The sequence below is a fragment of the Rhinoderma darwinii genome, chromosome 7 (assembly GCF_050947455.1).
Source record: "Rhinoderma darwinii isolate aRhiDar2 chromosome 7, aRhiDar2.hap1, whole genome shotgun sequence".
NCBI lineage: Eukaryota > Metazoa > Chordata > Amphibia > Anura > Rhinodermatidae > Rhinoderma > Rhinoderma darwinii.
The window spans coordinates 57,333,493-57,357,964 of record NC_134693.1 but is presented as its reverse complement, the minus strand read 5'-3'; the positions used below and the strand labels follow the sequence as shown (position 1 = coordinate 57,357,964).

At 42.5% G+C, this 24,472-nt stretch overlaps 1 protein-coding gene across 1 annotated transcript in view; it reads left to right on the top strand.

Moving 5' to 3' along the window:
* Positions 1-24,472, top strand: part of CFH (complement factor H) — a 272,806-nt gene that overhangs the window by 160,765 nt on the left and 87,569 nt on the right. The window contains exons 11-13 of the mRNA XM_075833420.1: positions 7,671-7,808; positions 10,430-10,603; positions 21,790-21,837. Of these exons, the coding sequence (XP_075689535.1) occupies positions 7,671-7,808; positions 10,430-10,603; positions 21,790-21,837 (360 nt within the window). The remainder of the gene's footprint in view (positions 1-7,670; positions 7,809-10,429; positions 10,604-21,789; positions 21,838-24,472) is intronic.

Here is a 24,472-nt window from a genome sequence, read left to right as displayed (position 1 = left end):
ATATACATTACCACAACCAAGCTCATACATATATACAGCACTAGAACCAAGCTCAGTACATAAATACAGCACTAGAACAAAGTCCATACATATATGCAGCACCAGAACAAACCTCAGTACATATATACAGCACCAGAACAAAGCTCAGTACATATTTACATCCCCAGAAGCAAGCTCATTACAAATATACAGCACCAAAACCAATCTCATACGTATATACAGCACCAGAATCAATACAGCTCCATTTAGTGTAACCCCTGCCATATAGGATTGTACGGCGTAAAACTACAGCTCCCAGCATGGCCTGAACAATGGTGAGGATATGCTGGAAGATGCTGTTTCACAAAAAAAATCATACCACCATCATCTCACTGCAGATCATACAGTGACTACAGTGCTGATTAGAGGCAGAATAAAGATTTACATTAAGTGACTCACCAAGTGATTCTCAGATTCTAGTTCTTTTCTTCTCCCTTCGGTCCAGACATCTATGATGGATTTCTACCGGCCAAGACCCATTTAAGCAGTTTTCCGCTCAGATGTCTTCAGCTTCTCACTTTAAAAATATTTCTGCACCTATAAACAAAGTTAAAATTCTCAACACCTCTAAATATAATGAAGCGCCCGGCAATGCCCTTCTAACTATAATAGCGCCATACACTGTGTCCCTGATTATAATAGTACCATACACTGTGTCTTACACACACGCAAACACACACTGTACCCCCTGTAGATAGTGCCCTACATAGAAGCCCCTGTAGATAGTGTCCCACATACAACCTTCTGTAGATAGTGCCCACATATGGACTCCAGAGCTGCAAGGCAATAGTGCTAACCACTGAGCCACCGTGCTGCCCTACATATAGTTTCCCCTATAGATAGCGCTCCACGTATAGCCCACCTCTGTAGATAGTGTCTAACATATAGCTCCCCCTGTATATAGTGTCTCACATATAGCCCACTCCTATAGAAAGTGCCCTAAAATAGCTCCCCTATAGATAGTGCTCTACATATAGCCTACCCCTGTATAGTGTCTCACATATAACTCCCCCTATATATAGTGCCCCACATACAGACCTCCCTGTAGATAGTGGCCCACATCCCCACATATAGACCCCCTGTATATAGTGGCCCACATCCCCACATATAGGCCCCCCTGTAGATAGTGGCCCACATCCCTACATATAGACCCCCCTGTAGATAGTGCCCCATATCCTCACATATAGAACCCCCTGTTTATAGTGTCCCACATCCCCACATATAGACGATCCCCCCTGTAGATAGAGCCCCCACTATAGATAATGCCACTCACCGTTTTATTAGAAAAAAAATGTAAAACTTTATATACTCACGTGATCCCGTTCCCGCGCCGTCCGATGGTAATGCAGAGCTGCTCTCTTCTGAGCAGGTGTGCTAGAGCTGAACGACGCATCGTTCAAAGGTGCTGATTGGCAGGGTAGAATGACTTGCCCCGTTAATCAGCGCCTTTCAAGCAGGGAAGCGGCGGGATGACGTTGAAAGGCACTGATTGGTGGGGCAAGTCATTTTGCATCGCCATCGTTACCGAAGTGTCGGGAATGTGAATAGACATCGTGTCCTGTCTGCAGGTGATGTCTATTCACTCTCAAGACACTTCAGTAACGGTGTGAGTAAGTGACAGCACATGTGCAGAGTACATGAATGGAGAGAGGTGTATGACGCTGATTGGTCAGCGTCATACACTTCTCTACAATGCCCACTTGGTCAAAAAGTAAAAACACGCCCAGTTGTCTATTAAGAAAGTCATTAGCATAAATCTCAAATAGGTCATAACTCCGTCAAAATGTATAGTTTTTCAAAATAAAAACCACTGCTGTGATCTACATTACAGTGCCGATCACATTATGTAGGAGATAGAGCACTTATAATGTGGTGACAGAGCCTCTTTAACCCTTTCCTGTCGCTGCCCTGGCTATTTACATCGGGAAAGGGTATTTAAATATGGAGCCCGCTCAGAAGCAGATCGGGCACCATAGCCGAGCGTCTCCGCTGTGTTACACAGCAGGAACCCAGCGGCAATGCTTGCAATCAGAAACATCTCTGATTGCAAGCGTTTAACCCCTCCCTTTCACTTTCTGTTTACCGACGCTCACCAGCTCCCACGCCGCGAGATCGCTGTAGCCTGTGTGTTCCTCTAGTAGCTGGGAGCCTGGTGAACGCTCCCAGCCCTTCTAAAGGAAGATTGCTATTGAGACCTCCCTTTGGCAGGTCTCAATAGCAATGCACTGATTTTGCCATAGACTGCAGTACTGCATTGTAAAGTATGGGAGCACGGTCCGTAAAATAAAAAAATAGATCTCCTTTTTGTGTACATAGGCAATAGAAATGAATGGGTCCGTAATTGCAGATCAATATTATGGACGTGTGCATGGGGCCTTAGCGATCTAATGATCGTGGTTAAGCCCACTAGGGGGGCTAAAAAATATTAATAATAAAAGTAAATAAATATATATACTTGTCCATCTCAATGAATTAGAATATCATCAAAAAGTTAATTTATTTCTGTAATTCAATTCAAGAAGTGAAACTCATATTATAAAGATTCATTACACACAGAGTGATCTATTTCCAGCATTTTTTTCTTTTAATGCTGATGATTATGGCTAACAGTTAATGAATGCCCAAAATTTAGTCGCAGAAAATTTGAATATTAAATAAGCCCAATTTCAAAAAGAGCTCTAAAATTTCCTGGTAGACGGCTGTGTTGACTCTGAACTTGATATAACACAGTTGACCAACACCAGCAGATGACATGGCTCCCCAAACCATCACTGGCTATATGGAAACTTCACACTGGACCACAGGGCAACTTGGATTGATGCCTCTCCACTCTTCCTCCAGACTCTGGGACCTTGATTTACAAATGAAATGCAAAATGTACTTTCATCCCAAAACAGGACTTTGGACCACTGAGCAACAGTGTTGGTGCACTGTGTAATATCAAGTCCAGAGTCAACGCGGCCATCTACCAGGAAATTTTCGAGCACTTCATTCTTCCCTCTGCTGACAAGCTTTATGGAGATGCTGATTTAATTTTCCAGCAGGACTTGGCACCTGCCCACACTGCCAAAAGTACCAATACCTGGTTTAATAACCACAGTATCGCTGTGCTTGATTGGCCAGCATACTTGCCTGACCTAAACCCCATAGAGAGTCTATGGGGTATTGTCAAGAGGAAGATGAGAGACACCAAACCCAACAATGCAGACGAGCTGAAGGCCGCTATCAAAGCAACCTGGGCTTCCATAACACCACAGCAGTGCCACAGGCTGATCACCTCCATGCCACACCACATTGATAACACCTCAGCAGTGCCACAGGCTGATCACCTCCATGCCACACCACATTGATGCAGTAATTCATGCAAAAGGAGCCCCGACCAAGTATTGAGTGCAAATACTGTACATATTTTTCAGTAGGCCAACATTTCGGTATTAAAAATAATTTTTAAAATTGGGCTTATATAATATTCTAATTTTCTGAGACACTAAATTTTGGGGTTTCATTAACTGTTAGCCATAATCATCAACGTTAAAAGAATAAAATGCTGGAAATAGATCACTCTGTGTGTAATGAATCTATATAATATATGAGTTTCACTTTTTGAATTGTATTACTGAAATAAATTTACTTTTTGATGATATTCTAATTCATTGAGAAGGACTAGTATATGTATATATATAAATATATATATATATATATATATATATATATATAAAATTTAAATAAATATATATATATAAAATTTAAATCACCCCCCTCTCCCTAGATCACATAAAAATAAATAAACAAAAATAAACATAAATACATTAGGTATCCCCGTGTACAAAAATTGCCGAACTATAAAAAATAGTTATACGGTGAATTTAGTAGCATGGGAAAATGGCCAAATCGCTGTTTTTTTGCCTTTTCAAACCCCCCCAAAAAAAATAAAATAATAAAAAGTGATGATGTCTGATGACAGCCGGGCCCCTGCTCTAATGGTAGCAATCAAAGTTTACTTTTATAGTGACCGTTTAACCCCTCAGATGCCACAGTCACTAGGGTCCGATGGGTGACAGAGGGAGCCCCCTCCCTCCGTAGACTACTCAGATGCAGCGGCCGCTAAACACCGTCGCATCTGAGGGGTTAAATGGTCGAGATCAAGGTAAACTTTGATCGCTACCATTAGAGCACTGAGCATTGAGACCCCCACCAATCGCTAAATCGAAGCGGCAGATGCGCTTAGGTGAGCGATGTGCCACTTTATTTCTGATCTAAGCCGAGAGAGCGGTGTATGGGCTCAATGGAAAGCCTTTGTGTCTGTATACCGCTCACTTGGCTTTCCGAGAAAAGCCAATCAGAAACTAAGGGGCACAGCACTCACTCGAGCATTTTTGCAGCTTAATTTTAGCGATCGCTGGGGGTCTCAGTGCTCAGACCCCCACCGATCAAAACTTCTGACATTTCAATATGTCAAATGTTTATTAAAAGTTTAGTTACACTTTAAGGTCTATAGGTTTAGAAAGTATAATTTGTAATTGGATTGCAAATTGGCTCAAGGACCGTATCCAGAGTGTTGTGCTCAATGATTTCTACTCTGAATGGTCCCCGGTTATAAGTGGTGTACCCCAGGGTTCAGTGCTGGGACCACTATTATTCAAATTATTTACTAATGATATAGAGGATGGGATTAATCGCACTGTTTTTATTTTTGCAGATATACCAAGCTATGTAGTATAGTTCAGTCAATGGAAGATGTTCATAAATTACAAGCCAAATTGGACAAATTAGGTTCAATGTGGACAAATGCCTCTGGGCAGGGCAGCCATGTGGAATTTCTGGGCCCCATACAGTCAAGATGTCTGGGTCCTCCTCCATTATCAGGGGTGGACAACGGAAAGTGGCGCTCATGTTTGTACATTATACGCGTTAACCGATTTTGGTGCTGATTTAAATTACAGTGAATGAATCCATGGAGCAGGCTGTGACCGGTTAATGCCCTGGATTTTGTTCAATTTAGCCAAAATGTATCCGACTGTATAGCATATAGTGGGATACGTCACCAAGGGAGTGGAGCTTTCCCAGGGCTGGAGTCCCTGGGCAGATCTTCTACTAGCGCTTTGCCCAGTGACACTGGGTCTGTTCCTTATATCCATATATCTTAGGCTTCGTTCACATCTGCGTCGGTACTCCGTTCATGGGTTCCATCTGACTTTTCCGCTTTTCCGTCAGCGGAACCTATGAACAGAAACCAAACTAAAACAAATGGAGACCATAGCTTTCAAATGGTTGCAAATGGTTTCCGTTTGTCTCCGTTCTATAAGGTTTCCGTTGTTTTGAATCAATAGCGCAGTTGACTGCGCGGTTTTGATGCATTTTTTTTAACTGCACCTTAAACGCTACATGTGAATATACCCTCCCCCGCACAAAAACTATAACTAAACTTTTTCCTCGCATAACATCTACAGCAAAGCCCCCTACCCTACACAAATGAACTATAAGGGTCTCTTCACACGTCGAGCTCAAATCACTTTTTTGCAACAGTTTTTGTAAAATTGCTTTATAGCCATGTAATTTGCCATAGTTTTGCGAACATCTCTGCAAAAAAAACAAAAATGCAATATGACCGTAACCTGTGAATATATTCGAAATAAGTTCCAACACACGTCAAATCTCCCATCCCCCACAAAAATTATTTATAGACTACAGCCGCTATACCTTTGTAAAAGTTTTTTGTGCAACTTTGCAATTGCATTTTATTTTTTGAGATAAAACTGCTTTATATCCTGTATACAGAGCAGCTGTATCGTGCTCTAAAACATGTATCCTTCAGGTCAGCGGTACTGACTGGTTCAGTGACAGCGGATCCTGTGATCCTGGCCATGGGTCGGATACGCTGCATAAAAATCATGCAGCGTGTCCGACCTGGAACCCGTAGGACAATCCATCCGAAAAATTGCACCACATTGTGCAAAAAAGCGCTCATACTTACTACTCTGATGTCCGTTCCGACCTCCCTGGATGACGTTGCAGGCCATGTGATGCTGCAGCCTGTGATTGGCTGCAGCGGTCACATGGGGTGCAACGTCATCCCAGGAGGTCGGACTTCTGGGTAATTCTGGGTATGATTTTTTCCAGAGTTGCAATTTTTGCAGTGGATCAACGCTGCGATTACACCACAAAAGTTGCAATACTTGGCTTTCTGTTGTGGGTTTTGCAACCCCATTGAATTCAAAGGGGAAAACCCGCAGCAGAAAATCAACAAAAACACAACATAAATTGACATGCACCGATCGGTATAAAACAGTAAATTCTTTTATTTCTTTTTTACTCAGTAAAGAGTGGGAAAAAAACAGCAAAAAACGTTCTAAGGGCTTGTCCCCACATAACGGATTTGCTGCAGAAAATTTCCGCAGCATCAAGCAGACAGTCTGCTGCGAAAAATCCGCACCATTTAATGCGTTTTTATTACTGCGGAAAATAGTATAGATTTTTGGTGCGTTTTTTTGGTGCGTTTTTTTCAAGGGTTGGGTGTTGGTGATATTTCTTCTTCCTGTGATGTCATTTCTACCACCTGTAGGAAATTCCACAATGTTTTCACAGGAAATTATGCAGTACATCAGAGAAACGCAGGAAATCAGTTTACTATCCGTAGCAATAATTGACATGTTGCGGAAATAAAATTATGTGAATTTCTGGACTGAACTTTTTTGCAGTGTGTTGATGAAATTTGCTAAATCACACCCACTTTGCTGGTAGTGTTTTTTGCTGCGTATTTTCTGTCTGCAATTCAATTATCGATCACATCTAAGTTCATAACTTAGATGTGATCAATAACAGGTGGATCTCTGATATGCAGGACCCGCTGACACTGAACCCGTCAGTGCCACTGACCTGACTGATTCAGTTCTCAGTGCAAGATACAGCTGCTCTGTGTATAGGATACAAAGCAGCTGTATTTCAAAATCTAAAAATAATTTTTAATAACAATTAATTAGGAAGTTGCCCAAATTACACTGATAAACATTTTTATTTTAAAAAACACAACACGTTTTCAAGGGTGTACATATTCTTTAAATCATTTCAAGGAAGATTACTGGCACTGGTCTAATTCAGACACAATGTTGCACTTGCATAGAGATCCTTTCCGGCATATAATGTGGAGTCGGCTCTTAAAATGTTGCAATGGTGCTCATCGACAGAAACAGCACTCTGTATAATATAGTAGAAGGTAGAAAATTGAGGCACTTACCGTTTGCGGCAATATAACGTCTTTATTGATAACAATCCTGGTCCGCTTGGTGTGGAATGAACCTACGGCCGTTTCGCGCTAGACGCGCTTTGTCAAGGCCCTTGGTGTGCACCTATTCAGCCTGCAGATTATAGAGTGTAAAAAGTATTTCTAGATGGCAATAATCCATCAAACAAGCTAACACTACTGATATAATATTTGCTTCCATGGGACTGCATTTACACCGATAGATCCTGTAAACACACAGAAATGTTGGAGACCAAAGCTTCTCCCTGTACAGTGTTTTTTATACATGGAAAACTGTGTAATTCTTTTTTTTTTTTTGCACCTTTCTTACACCTAGTGTAAATATATATTTTTTACAAATTGGAAATTTATGTGTTTTTTTTTTTATCAGCTATTACCTGCAAACATAACAATTTGTCATACAAAGACGGGGATGTTCTTGCATATACATGTCCCTACGGGCAAAAGCCAGCGTCAGAAGCTGCACAGTGTTATCATTTTGGCTGGGGTCCACAAATTAATTGTAAAGGTAAGTCCAAAGTCATTTTATTTTAGTGTTAAAAAAATACATGTAAATCATGACCTGCTATTGAATTTTTCACATTTGCAATGTATAAAGTGAAATCTGCAGCACAATCCGCAGCAAACCCTGCATATAATGCGCGCAGATTTGCATCAAAATCTGTGGTCGATTTATTTTGCTTCATCTGAACATAGCCTTAGGGGAAGCTAACTAAATCCAGCTTGCCTACATTTTCTGTAAACTGTTGTCAGTATAGTCTCTATAGACTGAATAATCTATGTAAATATTCACATCTTGTCTCATCTCTCATTATGTCAATGTCTGAATTCACTGCTCTATCCCTACCGCTGTCCCCCCCCCCCACGCCATGTTCTGAAATGCAGCTTCACATGCTCAGATTCACTGCTGTGTATAAGCACAAACCCTCCATTAGCTCCCTATGAAGACTGTGCATGATGTATTCATTTCAATTACATAAAGACGGAATAATTACAAAATAAATGAAAATAGTTTATAGAGTATACTTCTCTTCAGAACGCCCAGCTTCTGCCAGATCACGCTGTGACGTCACTCACAGGTCCTGCATCGTGTCAGACGAGCGAGGACACATCGGCACCAGAGGCTACAGTTGATTCTGCAGCAGCATCAGCGTTTGCAGGTAAGTAGCTACATCGACTTACCTGCTAACGCCGATGCTGCTGCAGAATCAACTGAAGCCTCTGGTGCCGATGTGTCCTCGCTCGTCTGACACGATGCAGGACCTGTGAGTGATGTCACAGCGTGATCTGGCAGAAGCTGGGCGTTCTGAAGAGAAGTGGATGATACTTCTCATCAGAACGCCCAGCTAGTAAAAGTATTAAAAACGCCCCGATGTACGCACATAATACACGCCCAGTTGTACTTTTACTTTTAAACACACCCACTTGGACTTTTGCAAGCCTCATTTGCATAATTACAAAAATGGTCATAACTTGGCCAAAAATGCTCGTTTTTAAAAAATAAAAACGTTACTGTAATCTACATTGCAGCGCCTATCTGCTGCAATAGCAGATAGGGGTTGCAAAATCTGGTGACAGAGCCTCTTTAACTCTTTCAGCACCCTGGACAGTGACTATTTACTGACGTCGCCTAGCAACGCTCCCATAATTACGGGTGCACACACATAGTCACCCGTAATTATGGGTGCACACACATAGTCACCCGTAATTACGGGAGCCCCATTGACTTCCTCAGTCTGGCTGTAGACCTAGAAATACATAGGTTCAGCCAGAATGAAGAAATGTCATGTTAGAAAACCAATACGCTCCCCAGCACACATAACATGTACATGATATCTGCGGACTTCATTGCAGAATTTAGAATCTCAATTGAAGTCAATTGAGAACTTCCGCAATGAGTCCGCAACCAGTCCGCCACAGGTCCGCAACATCCATTGTATGCTGCGGACACCAAATTCCGCACCGCAGCCTATGCTCCACAGCGGAATTTTCCGCCTCGTCTAAACGAACCCTACTAAAAAGAAGTGGAAGGCAATGGAGAAACGGGTCCGCTGCGGATTAACGCTGCGGAGTGTCCGCAGCGGAATTCCAGAGCAATTCCGCCACGTGGGGCCTTGCCCTTATAGAAAGACTTAGCCCCGTAGAAGGAGAGGAGGGAAGTCCTGTGTTGGCATACGAGAAGACCCCCCAACAGGTTGCATAGTGGCTGCTGCCACGCTACGGACAGCCATAATAGATTGCCGTGTCTGAGAGTCGAGAGTGAAGGAGGCAACAAAATAATGTTGCATACCACTACTCGTCCTGCTAGTGTCACTTCTCGCATGTGTCTGAGGTCTGAGGCGCAGTGTCCTTCGTATTAGAGCGATGTGCAAAGCAATTAGACGCTATTGACCGGGCTGAAAGTTAGTCAGCTCTTACACCACGCATCTCACCAGCGCCATAGCCGGGCCATGCCCCCTGTTGCCCCCCTTTTTATGTTACTGCCATGGATTGTCCTAATTCCATACTCTTTATCATATATGTAAAATGACCGCCAGCTTCTCACACTGTCTCAGACTACCAAAGCTCACTTTCATAGAGCATTGTGACAATCTGGTGGCCATTTTACAGTACATACATGATAAGGAGATTAGAAATCGTACAATCCTTCGCAGCAACATCAAATAGGAGGGCACCAGGTATGTTAACTATACATTCTATGTATAGTCAAATTTATTCTGTGAACCGGAGAGTCGCTTTAATTGACCTAATGTGGACATTATTTAGGGTATAGTCACATTGCATGTCAAATCAGGGTTTATTGGCTACATTTCAGCAATATTGATATCAAATGTATCGGTTTTGCTGCAATTTCTCAAAAAATGCTGCATTCTGCCTAGATTTTTCTTTAATCGTGGCAATAAACCGCGACTTAACTGCACCCTGTGAATATACACTTTAATAACTTACTTAACTAATCGGACGTTACACAGCGGAGCAGAATGTGCTGAACGGGACTAAATGATTATCCATCTGACTGCTATCATGATGTTCTTCAGGTACAAAGCTGAAACACCTGCAAAGACACAAGACATTTTGTTGCTCATGTTTCTATTCAGACAAATGAATGTATTTATTTTTCTCTTTCAGATATTGAGTGCACCGTTCCAGTTACTCTAAATCTTATAAAAAGTCCTCATAAGCCATCTTATAAGATTGATCATGAAGTTTCATTTTCTTGCAAGGAAGGTTTTGGTAGAGTTGGATCTTTGGAAAGTATTTGTACGGAACAAGGTTGGAATCCATCTTTACCTACTTGTCAAGGTGAGTTTACATAACTTTGGTAAAACATTTGGCTATTCTTGATAAATTGCTTTTGTGTCCAAAATACACAATATTTTCTACATTACATGAGCAAAAGAGGGGTCTGTTTGCTACACTCCTTTATCAGCTAAAGCGAAAAGCCATTAAAAATAGCAGCTTCCACTCGAAAGGACCCACTACATTCATGCATAGAGAAGAAGCGGGACCCGTGATCCGCTGGTGTAATGGTCCCAGGCGCAGCCCTGGCCCTTTTTTTTTGGCAGGCAGAGTGTTTGAAAAAAAAAAAAAAAAGGCCCCTTGTGCCCTGCCACTTTCAAGTGTATCCACGTCCTGAGTTGAATACTATGCCATCGCCTACCTGCCCCCACTCACTTTCGTAGGCCACAGACCACTTCAGGCCTGCATTGAGATCCGAGCACCCGCTTGTGCTAAGCCACTGACAGCATAGGCTGGAGTCCATAAGGGGCCTGTAACCTGAGCTGCTCCATCATGGGAACGGGGTTAGGTGAGTACTCAATTTGCCTCCGGCAGCTCTCCTCTTTTTTCTGCTGCTGTCACCATGAAGACTCCTCCACAGACCTCAGGAGTCTGGTAAGAGCACCAGCTTTATTTTAATCTATGTTCATTTATGTACTGTGTGAGGGAGGAGGGAAGAGGGAACTATAAATTATATATGTAAGTGGATGGGTGTTTCAAAATAGATCAATTTTGTGGTGGAGGGGAGACTTGGCTATAAAGGCTATGTGTGTGAGGATTCCGCATAGATTGATTTTGTGGGAGACTGCTGTAAATGCTATGAGAATGTGGGGGATCTTTTTCCTGGGGAGGTGAGCTTCTTTATAGTTTATTTTGTGGTGTTAGAGATTCTTTAGAAATTATATGTGTGGGGACGGGGACTTTAGATATTAGATAGTTTATTGTTAGAGATTTAGTGAATTTTTGTGGGGGAGAGCAACTTGGCTATAAGGGTATATTCACATGTTGCAACCATATTGCGGTTTTTGCTGGGTTTAATTTAGTGAAATTCGCAGCTAAATTCAATATGAAAGCAACATGTGAAAAGCTCCTGAAAGCAAAATGTGGCGGATGGGGACTTAGTTATATATTTATTTTTTTTAAACTCGTTTTATTAAGAACTGTTACAGTAACAAGTATCAAAACAGTCACACATCGCTAATTACAATATATGGCATATTGGAGCAAGGAGATGTACAAATAGCAAGTCAAGTAATGAGTACATATAAAGCATTACAAAAAGATGATTTTCCACAAATAATGGCGCTTAGACTGGTTTGCTAGGACGTATGTATGACAATTCAACAAAAAGACAAAAACCAAAAACAGATATAAAGGAAAACAAAACAACCTAGGACCCATGTTACCCACGAGCAACTGATAAATCTGGTACAGCAAGTTCATGGAGATACATAATAAAAATTTGTGGGCCACCTATATTCCTATCTCACAGTATCTGGTGAACCAGTGGCTGGGTTGACTGTCAGAGGGAAGTTATTCCAAATATCCCAAACCTTAGAAAATTTAGTACTACAACCACGATTTAGAAATACAACTTTCTCAAAAGGTATTACAGAATTTACCAATCCCTTCCAATAACCAATGGATGGAGGTCGATCATTCATCCAATGTTGTGCTATTGTTTTCCGTGCTAGAAACAGAGTTTCTCTCAAGAAAATTCTAGTGTGGTGATTCCATGTCTCCCCATCCAGTATACCAAATAAACATATCTTAGGACATAAAGGGATGCCTACATGCAATAAGGACGATAACATGGATAGTATGTTGTTCCAGAAGTCCCTTATGACCGTGCATGACCATATCATATGCCAAAAATCTGCCTCTGGAACATGGCATCTCAGACATTCTGAAGAAGGCAAACGTCCCATTTTGTATATCCTAACCGGGGTCAAGTATGCCTGGTGTATTATATATAGCTGGATCATTTTATTGTTTGTGGATGGGGAAACATGAAGATGAGACTCCAAAATATCATCCCACTCATCTGTCTGGATGGTAGGAATCCATCGTTTCCATCTACTCTCTATAGCTAGTGGAGTGGAATTCACCGTGATGGATAACAAATGGGTATATAGAGCGGATATCAGGCCTCGTGGACCTTGGGAGTTAAGAATCCCTATCAGTGGAAAGGAAGAGATTGTTAAGTTATTTCTCAAGTGATGGAATTGGGTTTGTAAAATATGTCGGGTCTGTAGATACCTATGAAAATGGGTGCGTGGTATGTCATACTTAGTCTGCAACTGAGTGAATGAAAGTAGGATATTATCCTCATATAGGTCCCCTATAGTTGCAATAGCTGGAGATAACCGTGCGGGCATTAAAGGAAAGTAAGAAGCATTATTCCATAGAGGCATTTCAGACACAATATCATTGTAACCCCACTGCTTTTTCGCTTGTCTCCAAACCACACGGGCCAGCTTGTGTAAGGGCAGGGGTTTAATTTGAGCAGGGAGAGAATTTACTTCAAGGGAGCCGAGCAAACATTGACTCCCAAGTACATGTGCCAAATAGTGCTCTGAGTTGGGAAGGTCCTTTTCAGGCATTCAGGAACTTAAAGTTTTCAGTTGACCCGCTAAATAACATAAAAAGAAATCTGGTAGGGCCGTCCCTGCCAGTGCCTTAGGCCTTTGGAGCGTGGACAACCTAGGTTTATGTCTAGAATTCCCCCATATAAACGGTGATAGCAAGGAGTTGAGCTGTTTAAAAAAAGATTTAGGTACGACCACCGGACTGTGCTGAAGGGCATATAGAAATTTAGGCAACAAAATCATTTTAACCAGGTTTATACGGCCAGATACTGATAAAGGCAGTTTACCCCATGCATGAAATTTAGACGGTGTGAAGCCCAATAGCGGTAACATATTTAAGGAAAGGTCAACATTTGGAAGTTTAGTGATGAATATGCCCAGATATTTGAAATTATCTACTAGAGGTAACGGCGACAACTCAGATAGGCCAGGGGGCTGTGCTTTGGACAGGGACATAAGAGATGATTTCCCCCAATTAATAGAAAGACCGGAATATTGTCCAAAACGTTCAATTATATTAATTACCGAGGGAAGGGTATCCTGCACTCTATCCATAAAAAGCACCATATCATCTGCATAGAGACCAATGGTGTCCGTACGGTCTGCTATGGTTATACCTGTAATAAGTGGAGAGGAGCGTATCTGCAATGCTAAAGCCTCAATTGCCAAACTAAATAAAGCGGGCAAGAGGGGGCATCCCTGACGTGTACCCCTTTGAAGAGCAAATGACGGGGATAGTATATTATTCACCAAGACATTAGCCCGGGGTGAAGCATATATTATCTGTTTCCATTTACAAAAAACGGGACCAAAACCAAAGTTTTCCAGGCAAGCAAATAAAAAGGGCCATTCAATGGAATCAAAAGCCTTTGTTGCGTCCAGGGACGCCAAAGCCCAAGTGTTGTCCTGTAATGCACTATATTGAACTATCATCTGAACCCTCCTAATGCTTATAGATGTGCTTTTACCCGGCATAAAGCCGGTTTGATCCGGGTGTATCAAATCCAAGATGACCGTATTCAGTCTTTGAGCAAGGATTTTAGTCAGGATCTTATAGTCGGCATTTACCAATGATATAGGCCGGTATGAACTACAGTCCAAGGGGTCCTATCCGGGTTTAAGCAGAACCACTATGGTGGCATCATAAAATATGGATGGCAATGCCCCAGAAGCAATGGCAGACTCAAAGACCTTCTGTAACTGGGGTGTTAAATGGTCACTGTATTTACTATAGATCTCTATAGGCAGGCCATCTGGACCGGGGGCTTTACCTTTAGCCATAGCTTTTATGGCCAGGGTGATTTCATCTATTGTGATATCGGCATCCATAAATGCCCGTTGAGTGTCTGTGAGCTGCGGGAAAGATAAATCTGAGAGATAAGCAGAAATATCCATATCAGTTATAGCCAATGTAGTCTTATAAAGGGAAGTATAATAATCCTGAAAGCATTGAGTCAAAAGTTCTGCTTCCACAAGTATATCCCCGGAAGGGGCGCTAAGCTTCAAGATCGCATTCGAGGCAAAGTTTTGCTTCACCATGAATGCTAATAGTTTGCTGGATTGATTCCCCAGTTCAAAGTATGACTGTCCAGAAAAAAATAACTTCCGTTTAGATTTAACGTGTTGTTGTTGGGCGTATAATCTCTGAAAGCTCAACCATTCAGACCTGCGTGCATCAGTAGGGTCAGAGACATAGGACCTTTCAGCTAATGCTAGCCTATTTGTCAGAATTTCCTCATCCTGGGCTGACGTGCGTTTAATGTAAGAAATAGTAGAGGATAAACAGCCTCGCAAGTATGCTTTGAGGGTATCCCAGAAAATAGAGGCCCCCATGTGTATATCGTTAGTGGATATAAAGCAATCTAGTTGATCCGGGATCCTATCTGATGGGCCGATTAAAGATAACCAGAAGGGGCTCACCCTCCACAGAGGCCTACTTCTACTGGACAGAGTTCGGAGAGTGAGAATAACTGGATTGTGATCCGATATTCCCCGGGGACCATGTGTTATAGAGGCCATGCGCAATACCAAATCAGGTGTCCCAAATATATAATCCAGGCGTGACAGTGTACGTCTTGTTGAGGAATGACAAGTATATTCTAACAAATCAGGACATTTAAAGCGCCATAGGTCAACCCATCCAGTACCATTTATGAATGTGAATAAAGTGGTATTTGTCGCGCTGCCCACACTAGACGGCATGGAATCAAGAAATCGGTCTAAATTGCTATCCATTAAGAGATTGAAGTCCCCCATGCAAATAACAGAAGCGTCTGGGTAGTCAAGGGCAAAACTAATCGCCCAATGTAAAATTTCCAAAGAGGCCGAAGGTGGGTTATAAATACATATAACAACATAGCCCTTGGAGTCAATCTCAGCATATGTAAAGATAAACCTCCCCTCAGAGTCTCTACGAGTCACCTTAGCCTCCCAGCGTAGCGATCTGTGAATCAGCAGGGACACCCCTCTAGAGTAACATGTATGAAATGAATGTGCAGACCACTGAACCCACGGCTTATTCAGCCATCTAGCCGTTTCCAGCGTCAAATGTGTTTCCTGAAGACTGAGGATGTGAGGTGGAAATCGCCTAATCTGAGAAAATACCTTCACTCGCTTAAGTGGTGTACCCAGCCACCTGACATTCCATGACATACATACAATGTTATCAGTCATTAGAGTATATAGACAATGTAAGGATCACGGCACCGCGCTTATACCCCGTGCTGAAACAAAATACCAGTGGGAGTACCGTATGTGACATATGGAGGGAAGAGGCTCCCTCAGAGCACTGCTCATGAGCACCTAGGTCCTGCAAAAAAGGGAAAACTTCACAGAAACAAACATAACTCGCAACGTTTCGCAAAGTAACAGTATCCTTTACAGAAAGGACCATCTTAGAAATACAGGGGTTACCACCGCTATAGATAACGGTAGGTAAAGATGTACATATGGACGATATCCGGAGCTCCCGTCCTAAGGCATATCAAGCGATTATATCTGTGTAGACACAATATGAATGCAGCATATACAGGGTGGGCCATTTATATGGATACACCTAAATAAAATGGGAATGGTTGGTGATATTAACTTCCTGTTTGTGGCACATTAGCATATGGGAGGGGAGAAACTTTTCAAGCTGGGTGTTGACCATGGCGGCCATTTTGAAGTCGGCCATTTTGTATCCAACTTTTAGTTTTTTCAATGGGAAGAGGGTCATGTGACACATCAAACTTATCGAGAATTTCACAAGAAAAACAATGGTGTGCTTGGTTTTAATGTTACTTTATTCTTTCATGAGTTATTTACAAGTTTCTGACCACTTATAAAATGTGTTCAAAGTGCTGCCCATTGTGTTGGATTGTCAATGCAACCCTCTTCTCCCACTCTTCACACACTGATAGCAACACCGCAGAAGAAATGCTAGCACAGGCTTCCAGTATCCGTAGTTTAAGTTGCTGCACATCTCGTATCTTCACAGCATAGACAATTGCCTTCAGATGGCCCCAAAGATAAAAGTCTAAGGGGGTCAGATCGGGAGGCTTTTCTTCTGCGGTGTTGCTATCAGTGTGCGGTGTTGTCAAGTGCAACTAATTCCAGCGGCTTATGACTCCCAATAGGATGTAGTGGCTTTTTCTGGCCAGGTTGCTCTCTTCGGCTCACTGTACAAGAAGTACATCCTCGACACCATTTTTCTATGTCCTCTCTCATTCCAATCCAGAAGAACCGTCTTTTTATAGTGGCTTCAGTCTTTTGACACCCAAAATGACCAGACTTGTCATGGTAAGCTTCGAGGACTAGGCTGGTGTCCTGCCGGGGCACCACAATCTGATTCACACGTTAATAAGTGATTGGATCTAGAGTGCGTCTGTATAGCTGACCCTTGCCTATGAATAGCCGCCTTCTCTGCCTTAACAGCTTGACCAACTCTGGATCGGCACTGATACGCTGACTCCTGCTGAGTTTTCTTCCAGATTCAAGAAGGGTTTTTAAACTTTCCAAGACTCTGCTTTCTTTCTGGATCTGAGCCCAATGTACTTTCTCTGTAGATTAAGAAGCACATGTGTAGATGGGTGCTGGGTTCCACTCCTTGTTGTCATGGCATTTTGGTTGGCAAATTGTGCATAGAAAGCAGGCATTTCCACCTCTTCCCAATTCTTCTCATCTCTGTCCGCTTCTTCTACTGTAGGCAGCCGGGACAGTGCATCTGCATTCACATTAGATTTTCCTGTTCTGTATTTGATGGTGAATTTGAAGTTAGCTAGTTGGGATTCCCATCTTTGCTCCAAAGCTCCCAGCCGAGCTGTGTTTAAATGAGCCAGGGGGTTGTCGTCGGTAAAGACTACAAATGAAGTGGCAGTAAGGTAGTCCCGGAACTTCTCAGTAATGGCACACACGAGTGCAAGGAATTCCAACTTAAACGAGCTGTAGTTATCATCGTTTCTTTCTGAACTTCTAAGGGCTCGACTTCCATAAGCTATCATCCTTTCTTTCTCATCCTGTACTTGGGAAAGCACAGCACCCAATCCTTTCTTGCTGGCATCTGTGTACAAATGGAAAGGACGGCTGTAGTCTGGGTAAGCCAACACGGGGGTTTCAATTAGCATCTGTTTGAGTTTATTAAAGGAGACCTCTTGAGCTTCAGACCAGAGTATAGGCACATTCTTCTGTAGCTTACGATTGGGTTGGCCTCGTAACAACTCCTGTCGGGGTGCCGCAATTTGGGAAAAGTTCTTTATAAAGCGGCGGTAGTACCCCGCAAATCCAAGGAAACTTCTTACCTCCTGAATGGTGGTAGGGGTTGGCCAATTTTTCACTGCAGCCACTTTGTCTGGATCTGGGATGACTCCTTCAGCGCTGACAACATGTCCCAGGTAATGCACCTTTGGCTTCAGCAAATGGCACTTTGACAGCTTGACTTTTAAACCGTACTTGATGAGGACATCCAACACTTCTCCCAGGTGCTTCAAATGCTCTTCATATGTCTTAGAGTACATAATGACGTCATCTAGATATAAGAGGACCGTTTCAAAATTCTTATGGCCTAAACAGTACTCGATCAGTCTTTGAAATGTTCCTGGGGCATTGCACAGCCCAAATGGCATACTGTTGAATTCGAACAAGCCCATCGATGGGGTAAAAGCTGTCTTTTCTCGATCTTCAGGGGCCATTGGTACTTGCCAGTATCCACTTGTTAGGTCCAATGTGGAAAAGAATGCGGCTGACCCTAGCGCTGTCAGTGACTCTTCGATTCCTGGTAAAGGATAGGCATCCTTGTGGGTGATATTATTTAGCTTCCTATAATCAACACAGAAGCGAATGTTGCCGTCTTTCTTTCTAACCAACACCAGGGGTGCAGGCCAGGGACTGTGACTATCCCGTATGACATTTGAATCTTTAATTTCTTGAATCAGCTTCTTCACTGGTTGGTATAGAGACGGAGGTACTGGACGGTATCTTTCCTAAATTGGTGGGTGTGAACTAGTTGGGATGGTATGCTGGATGACATCCACTCTTCCAAAGTCTATAGGGTGCTTGCTGAATGCTTGATGATGTTCTTTGGCAATTTTCAGGGCTCCATCTTGCCATTCATCTGGAGTGTCTTTGTCGCCAATATGTATTTCTTCCCAACATGGAGTATCAGGGATTTTATCAGGACAGACTTCTGTTTGGGTGGTATGTTGCGTGGCGGTGACCTCTAGGTTCAAGACGTCTTGAAAGGTAATTCTTGATAGCTTGGCAACTGACTGGCATCGCCATAATCTAACAACTTGATCGCTGACATTTATCAGACATATGGGTACTCTACCCTGGGTGACAGTTACTAGGCTACGTGCCGCAATCACAGACTCATTCCCTTCCACCAGTACTGGTTCCACGAAGGCTTCATAATTTTGACCATGCAGACCCATTCGTGCCCTGCACCATATCATAGTCTCTGTACTTGGTTGCAGCAATATTGGTCGTCTGTCAGTCACTCGGACCTTGCAAATTTCTCCATCTGGGTTGGCAAATTTCTGGTGTCCATGCAAAAAGCGGAGCGTTTGCTGGATTACTCTTCTTTCTGACGATGGGGCTAAGCCCAGATTCTTTTTCAGGGCCACCATGAGTTCTTCAAAACAGTTCTGCAGCACATTCATGCCTAGGACCACTGGGGGAAATTTGTCATCGTGAACGTCTACCACTATCAGGCCTTGTTGTGGGAGTTCGGTCTATCCAACTCTGACTGTTGGCTCCCAATATCCTTGATGGGGAATGATCTGTCCATTACTGGCTATAACATTAATCCATGTGTGTGGAGGTTTCAATAGCTGATCTAGCTTCCAATGTCGTTCATAATGTGACACTTGTATTGTTGTCACCTGCGAACCGGTATCTAGCAATGCTGCAAACGGGATTCCATCTATCTGGATGGTGACCACAGGAGAGCGCCCAATGTATCGGGGAATCTACTCTGACTGATCTGGACCTATGCGCTCTCCTCCCGAGGGTTGGTCCTTGATCTGGGGGAGATTCACATTTAAATGCTGGCATTCTCGCTCAATGTGACCACTTCTCCTACACCGCCTCCAAATGGTTCTTCCTTGGGAATCAAACTGGTCAGTGGGCCTTCTCCCAAAATTTCTATAACTGTCCCCACCAGGGCTGTAATGTTGCCTATCTCTCGGAGACCAGCGATCTTCATCTTGTCGCCGTTGCTGTTTAAGTTCTCTCAGCTCCCAGCACATTTCTGTCAGATCTTTAGCCAGTTCTGCAACCTGCACTTGCAACTCCTTTGCCACATCCTGCACCTGTGTCTGAGCACACTGCATGACAATTTCTTTGATACCAGACATTGGCGCTGCACCGCTGGGGTTCTGTTCAGGGTGGGTTTGGACAGGGGTGGACTCTGATTCGGTCCCTTGGACTCTGATGGCCATCTCTTTAAAGTCTAGGAACGAGCTGTCAGGGTTCTGCAGTGCTAAGATTCTCAATAGCATCTTTGTAGCTTCTTTCCTTGCTCCTTCAACGAATTGATCCCTCAGGGTTCTGTCTGTATTCAGCACTTCATGTGGATCCACTTGTTTAATAGCATGCAACGCTTCCTGCAAACTGAGGGCAAAATTATGTAACGACTCACCAGGCTGTTGCTTCGTGCCAAAGAACCGCATCTTTAGTTCAGAGATAGTCCGGGTATCAACTAACTTGCCTCAAAATGTATTGAAACAAATGTAAAAAACGGGCACAGGAGATTTCGACTGCGGACTGTCCGCACGGAATACCACAGCAATTCCGCCATGTCTGGCCATGCCCTAAGAGGGAAAGTAGCAGCTGCATGCCACAGGGTTGTAATTCAACCCTTTCACTGTCAGAAATGTGAGTGCTGTCTGTGTTAATGGGCCTATAAGAATAAATTTTATTTTTTTGCCTTTTCGTAGCGCTTCATTTAAATTTACTGCTATTATGGGGGAAATGCAGGGGGAAAATAATGTGCTAGTTACTACAAATAACAAATAATGTGTTCACTGTATTGTATGCATTGTTATGATTACAAGGATGTCAAACATGTCTGTCATTTAGAGTTTTCCTGAAAAAAAAATGTAGCATTATTTTAGTCACATTAGGAAACTTAACTTTCATCTTTTTTTTGTTGCCTATATAGTCCTGGCAGATATCTCTATACATGTACATACCAGTATATTATGCCTGTGAATTATAATACTACTGAGGCATTTAGGGAGGGCAAATCTCTCATAGAGTGTAGACTGTGGCTCACTGCTAGTGTATCTGCCTCCCAGCATGGCGGAAGTCTCCAGATGGCACCTCCCTCATTGTCAGAGTAGCGTCAGGCCAGAAGTAAGAACGCAGACTACACAGACTACTACAGACCGCTGTGGGCCCAGCATTTGCCTGAAATTGTCGGGTGTTGATGCAAGCCCCGGGTGGTGTTGTACCTAATTTCTTTTGTACTCTATTAGTACAACTTTTACAAAATTTCCTCAAATTAGATGTATCCATGAGCTAAGTTGGAGGGAACCTAGGGAAGCACAAACAAATTACTGGTGCTTTCGTAGTTCCTTTACCCGAACTGACATCAATTACGGCGTTCGATGTGCAGATGTGAGTTCTACATGTCAGACACATAGAGAAGCACAGCATGAGGTAAACAAGGGCTGCATTTTGAGAGACATCTTGCTTACCTTGGCATATGTGGTTGGTATTATAAATTATATCTGTGCCTGGCATTTGGGCGAAGCATCTGTGCGGGTATTCTGCTGGGTACTTAATGTTAAGGGAACTTCAGGAACACTGAGGCCAATAAGAAGGCAACCTGCTTACCGTACTGCTTTGATACGGGTTACAGTTTCTCCTTTCTTTCACTCATGTCCATGTGAGTTTTCCATTTTGAGATGTAGAGGTTATGTAAAATGAATGTACAGACAAAAATTCTGAAATTAATATACAGATAGCAATTAAGAAATTGAGAAGAAAGACATAACAGGTATTTTAAAAAAAAACTCTATCTCATAGATCTGCCTAGGAAAACTGAATGGCTGCATGTTTGTGAGTTGATACTAAAGTAAAGTAGTAGAAATACTATCTGGAGAGTTATTATTTATGTTTATCTTTTTTCTTTTTTTTTAGAGGAGAAACCTGTCAAGCCAGATACCACTGATGTCAATGAAAAGCAAGGTATATTATGAATGTCTGTTTCTAATCCCATAATAATAAATTAATTTGACCAATGTTTTAAAGAAACACTCACCACATGCCAAATCATTCCCAATAATAATGCATTTAATTTCTCTGTTATTACCGTGTGGCAACATGGGGAGAGACTGCAGTGTAAAAATAAGTGGGGATGTCATTTGTTCCAATATTCTGATATTTAATGTGCATCGTAGGAATAGAAACTGAGAAATGAGCCTGGCCTTGGCTGAATGAGTTGAATATATAATTAACCACTTTTGCTAAGCATAATAGGCTGGAACCCATAGGCTGTATCCACACGGTGTTTTCCTGTTTTGTTTTTTTTAAAAAGGCAAAATACACTGCAAAGCTACAGAAAAAAATGGCAAGTATGGATATAACCAACGGGCTTCCAGTTGAATATACAGGCAGGTTAAGGGTAGCTGGACAGTGACAGATTGATTACATCAGCAAACTGGATACAGACTAGTACAAGCTGACCACAAATAGCAACAGTGGACTGGATACAGGCTGGTAATGGATAAACGGATACAGGCTGACCACATATACAGTGAAGGAAATAAGTATTTGATCCCTTGCTGATTTTGTAAGTTTGCCCACTGTCAAAGACATGAACAGTCTAGAATTTTTAGGCTAGGTTAATTTTACCAGTGAGAGATAGATTATATATAAAAAAAAAAAAAACTGAAAATCACATTGTCAAAATTATATATATTTATTTGCATTGTGCACAGAGAAATAAGTATTTGATCCCTTTGGCAAACAAGACTTAATACTTGGTGGCAAAACCCTTGTTGGCAAGCACAGCAGTCAGACGTTTTTTGTAGTTGATGATGAGGTTTGCACACATGTTAGATGGAATTTTGGCCCACTCCTCTTTGCAGATCATCTGAAAATCATTAAGATTTAGAGGCTGTCGCTTGGCAACTCTGATCTTCAGCTCCCTCCATAAGTTTTCGATGGGATTAAGGTCTGGAGACTGGCTAGGCCACTCCATGACCTTAATGTGCTTCTTTTTGAGCCACTCCTTTGTTGCCTTGGCTGTATGTTTCGGGTCATTGTCGTGCTGGAAGACCCAGCCACGAGCCATTTTTAATGTCCTGGTGGAGGGAAGGAGGTTGTCACTCAGCATTTGACGGTACATGGCTCCATCCATTCTCCCATTGATGCGGTGAAGTAGTCCTGTGCCCTTAGCAGAGAAACACCCCCAAAACATAATGTTTCCACCTCCATGCTTGACAGTGGGGACGGTGTTCTTTGGGTCATAGGCAGCATTTCTCTTCCTCCAAACACGGCGAGTTGATTTAATGCCAAAGAGCTCAATTTTAGTCTCATCTGACCACAGCACCTTCTCCCAATCCCTCTCAGAATCATCCAGATGTTCATTTGCAAACTTCAGACGGGCCTGTACATGTGCCTTCTTGAGCAGGTGGACCTTGCGGGCACTGCAAGATTTTAATCCATTACGGCGTAATGTGTTACCAATGGTTTTCTTGTTGACTGTGGTCCCAGCTGCCTTGAGATCATTAACAAGTTCCCCCCGTGTAGTTTTCGGTTGAGCTCTCACCTTCCTCAGGATCAAGGATACCCCACGAGGTGAGATTTTGCATGGAGCCCCAGATCGATGTCGATTGACAGTCATTTTGTATGTCTTCCATTTTCTTACTATTGCACCAACAGTTATCTCCTTCTCACCCAGCGTCTTACTTATGGTTTTGTAGCCCATTCCAGCCTTGTGCAGGTCTATGATCTTGTCCCTGACATCCTTAGAAAGCTCTTTGGTCTTGCCCATGTTGTAGAGGTTAGAGTCAGACTGATTAACTGAGTCTGTGCACAGGAGTCTTTTATACAGGTGACCATTTAAGACAGCTGTCTTTAATGCAGGCACCAAGTTGATTTGGAGCGTGTAACTGGTCTGGAGGAGGCTGAACGCTTAATAGTTGGTAGGGGATCAAATACTTATTTCTCTGTGCACAATGCAAATAAATATATATAAGTTTGACACTGTGATTTTCAGTTTTTTTTTTTAATATAATCTATCTCTCACTGGTAAAATTAACCTAGCCTAAAAATTCTAGACTGTTCATGTCTTTGACAGTGGGCAAACTTACAAAATCAGCAAGGAATCAAATACTTATTTCCTTCACTGTAGCAATACCGGACTGGATACAGGCCGATAACAGACAACTGAATAACTGATAACTGATTGCAATAGCAGAGCGGATACAGGCTGGGCTGGTAACAGAATCTTTGCAGGATAACACTAGATTGTTCTTATATTGTTCAGGCACCTTGTGGATAGTGAAGATGCCTTAAATAGTTCACAAGGGGCAACAGGGATTGTTGAGAAACTTTTGAATTTTAGGGTGCACCGGCCCTTTAAGAGGCAGTCGGAGTGATCGCACTAGGAATAAATGCAGCCGTGAGCGGAGGACATTTGCAGTTGTCACATTTTGTTGTCTTTAGAACTCTTGAACAGACCGCTCATCTAAAACTAGAATGCGATCTTGTTCTTGTCGCTATATATATATAAATTAGACAATGAACACATATGTGGCATTGCTTTGTACAGAAGAATTATAGGCTATACATTCATTTTTGGGCTGAATATTTACTG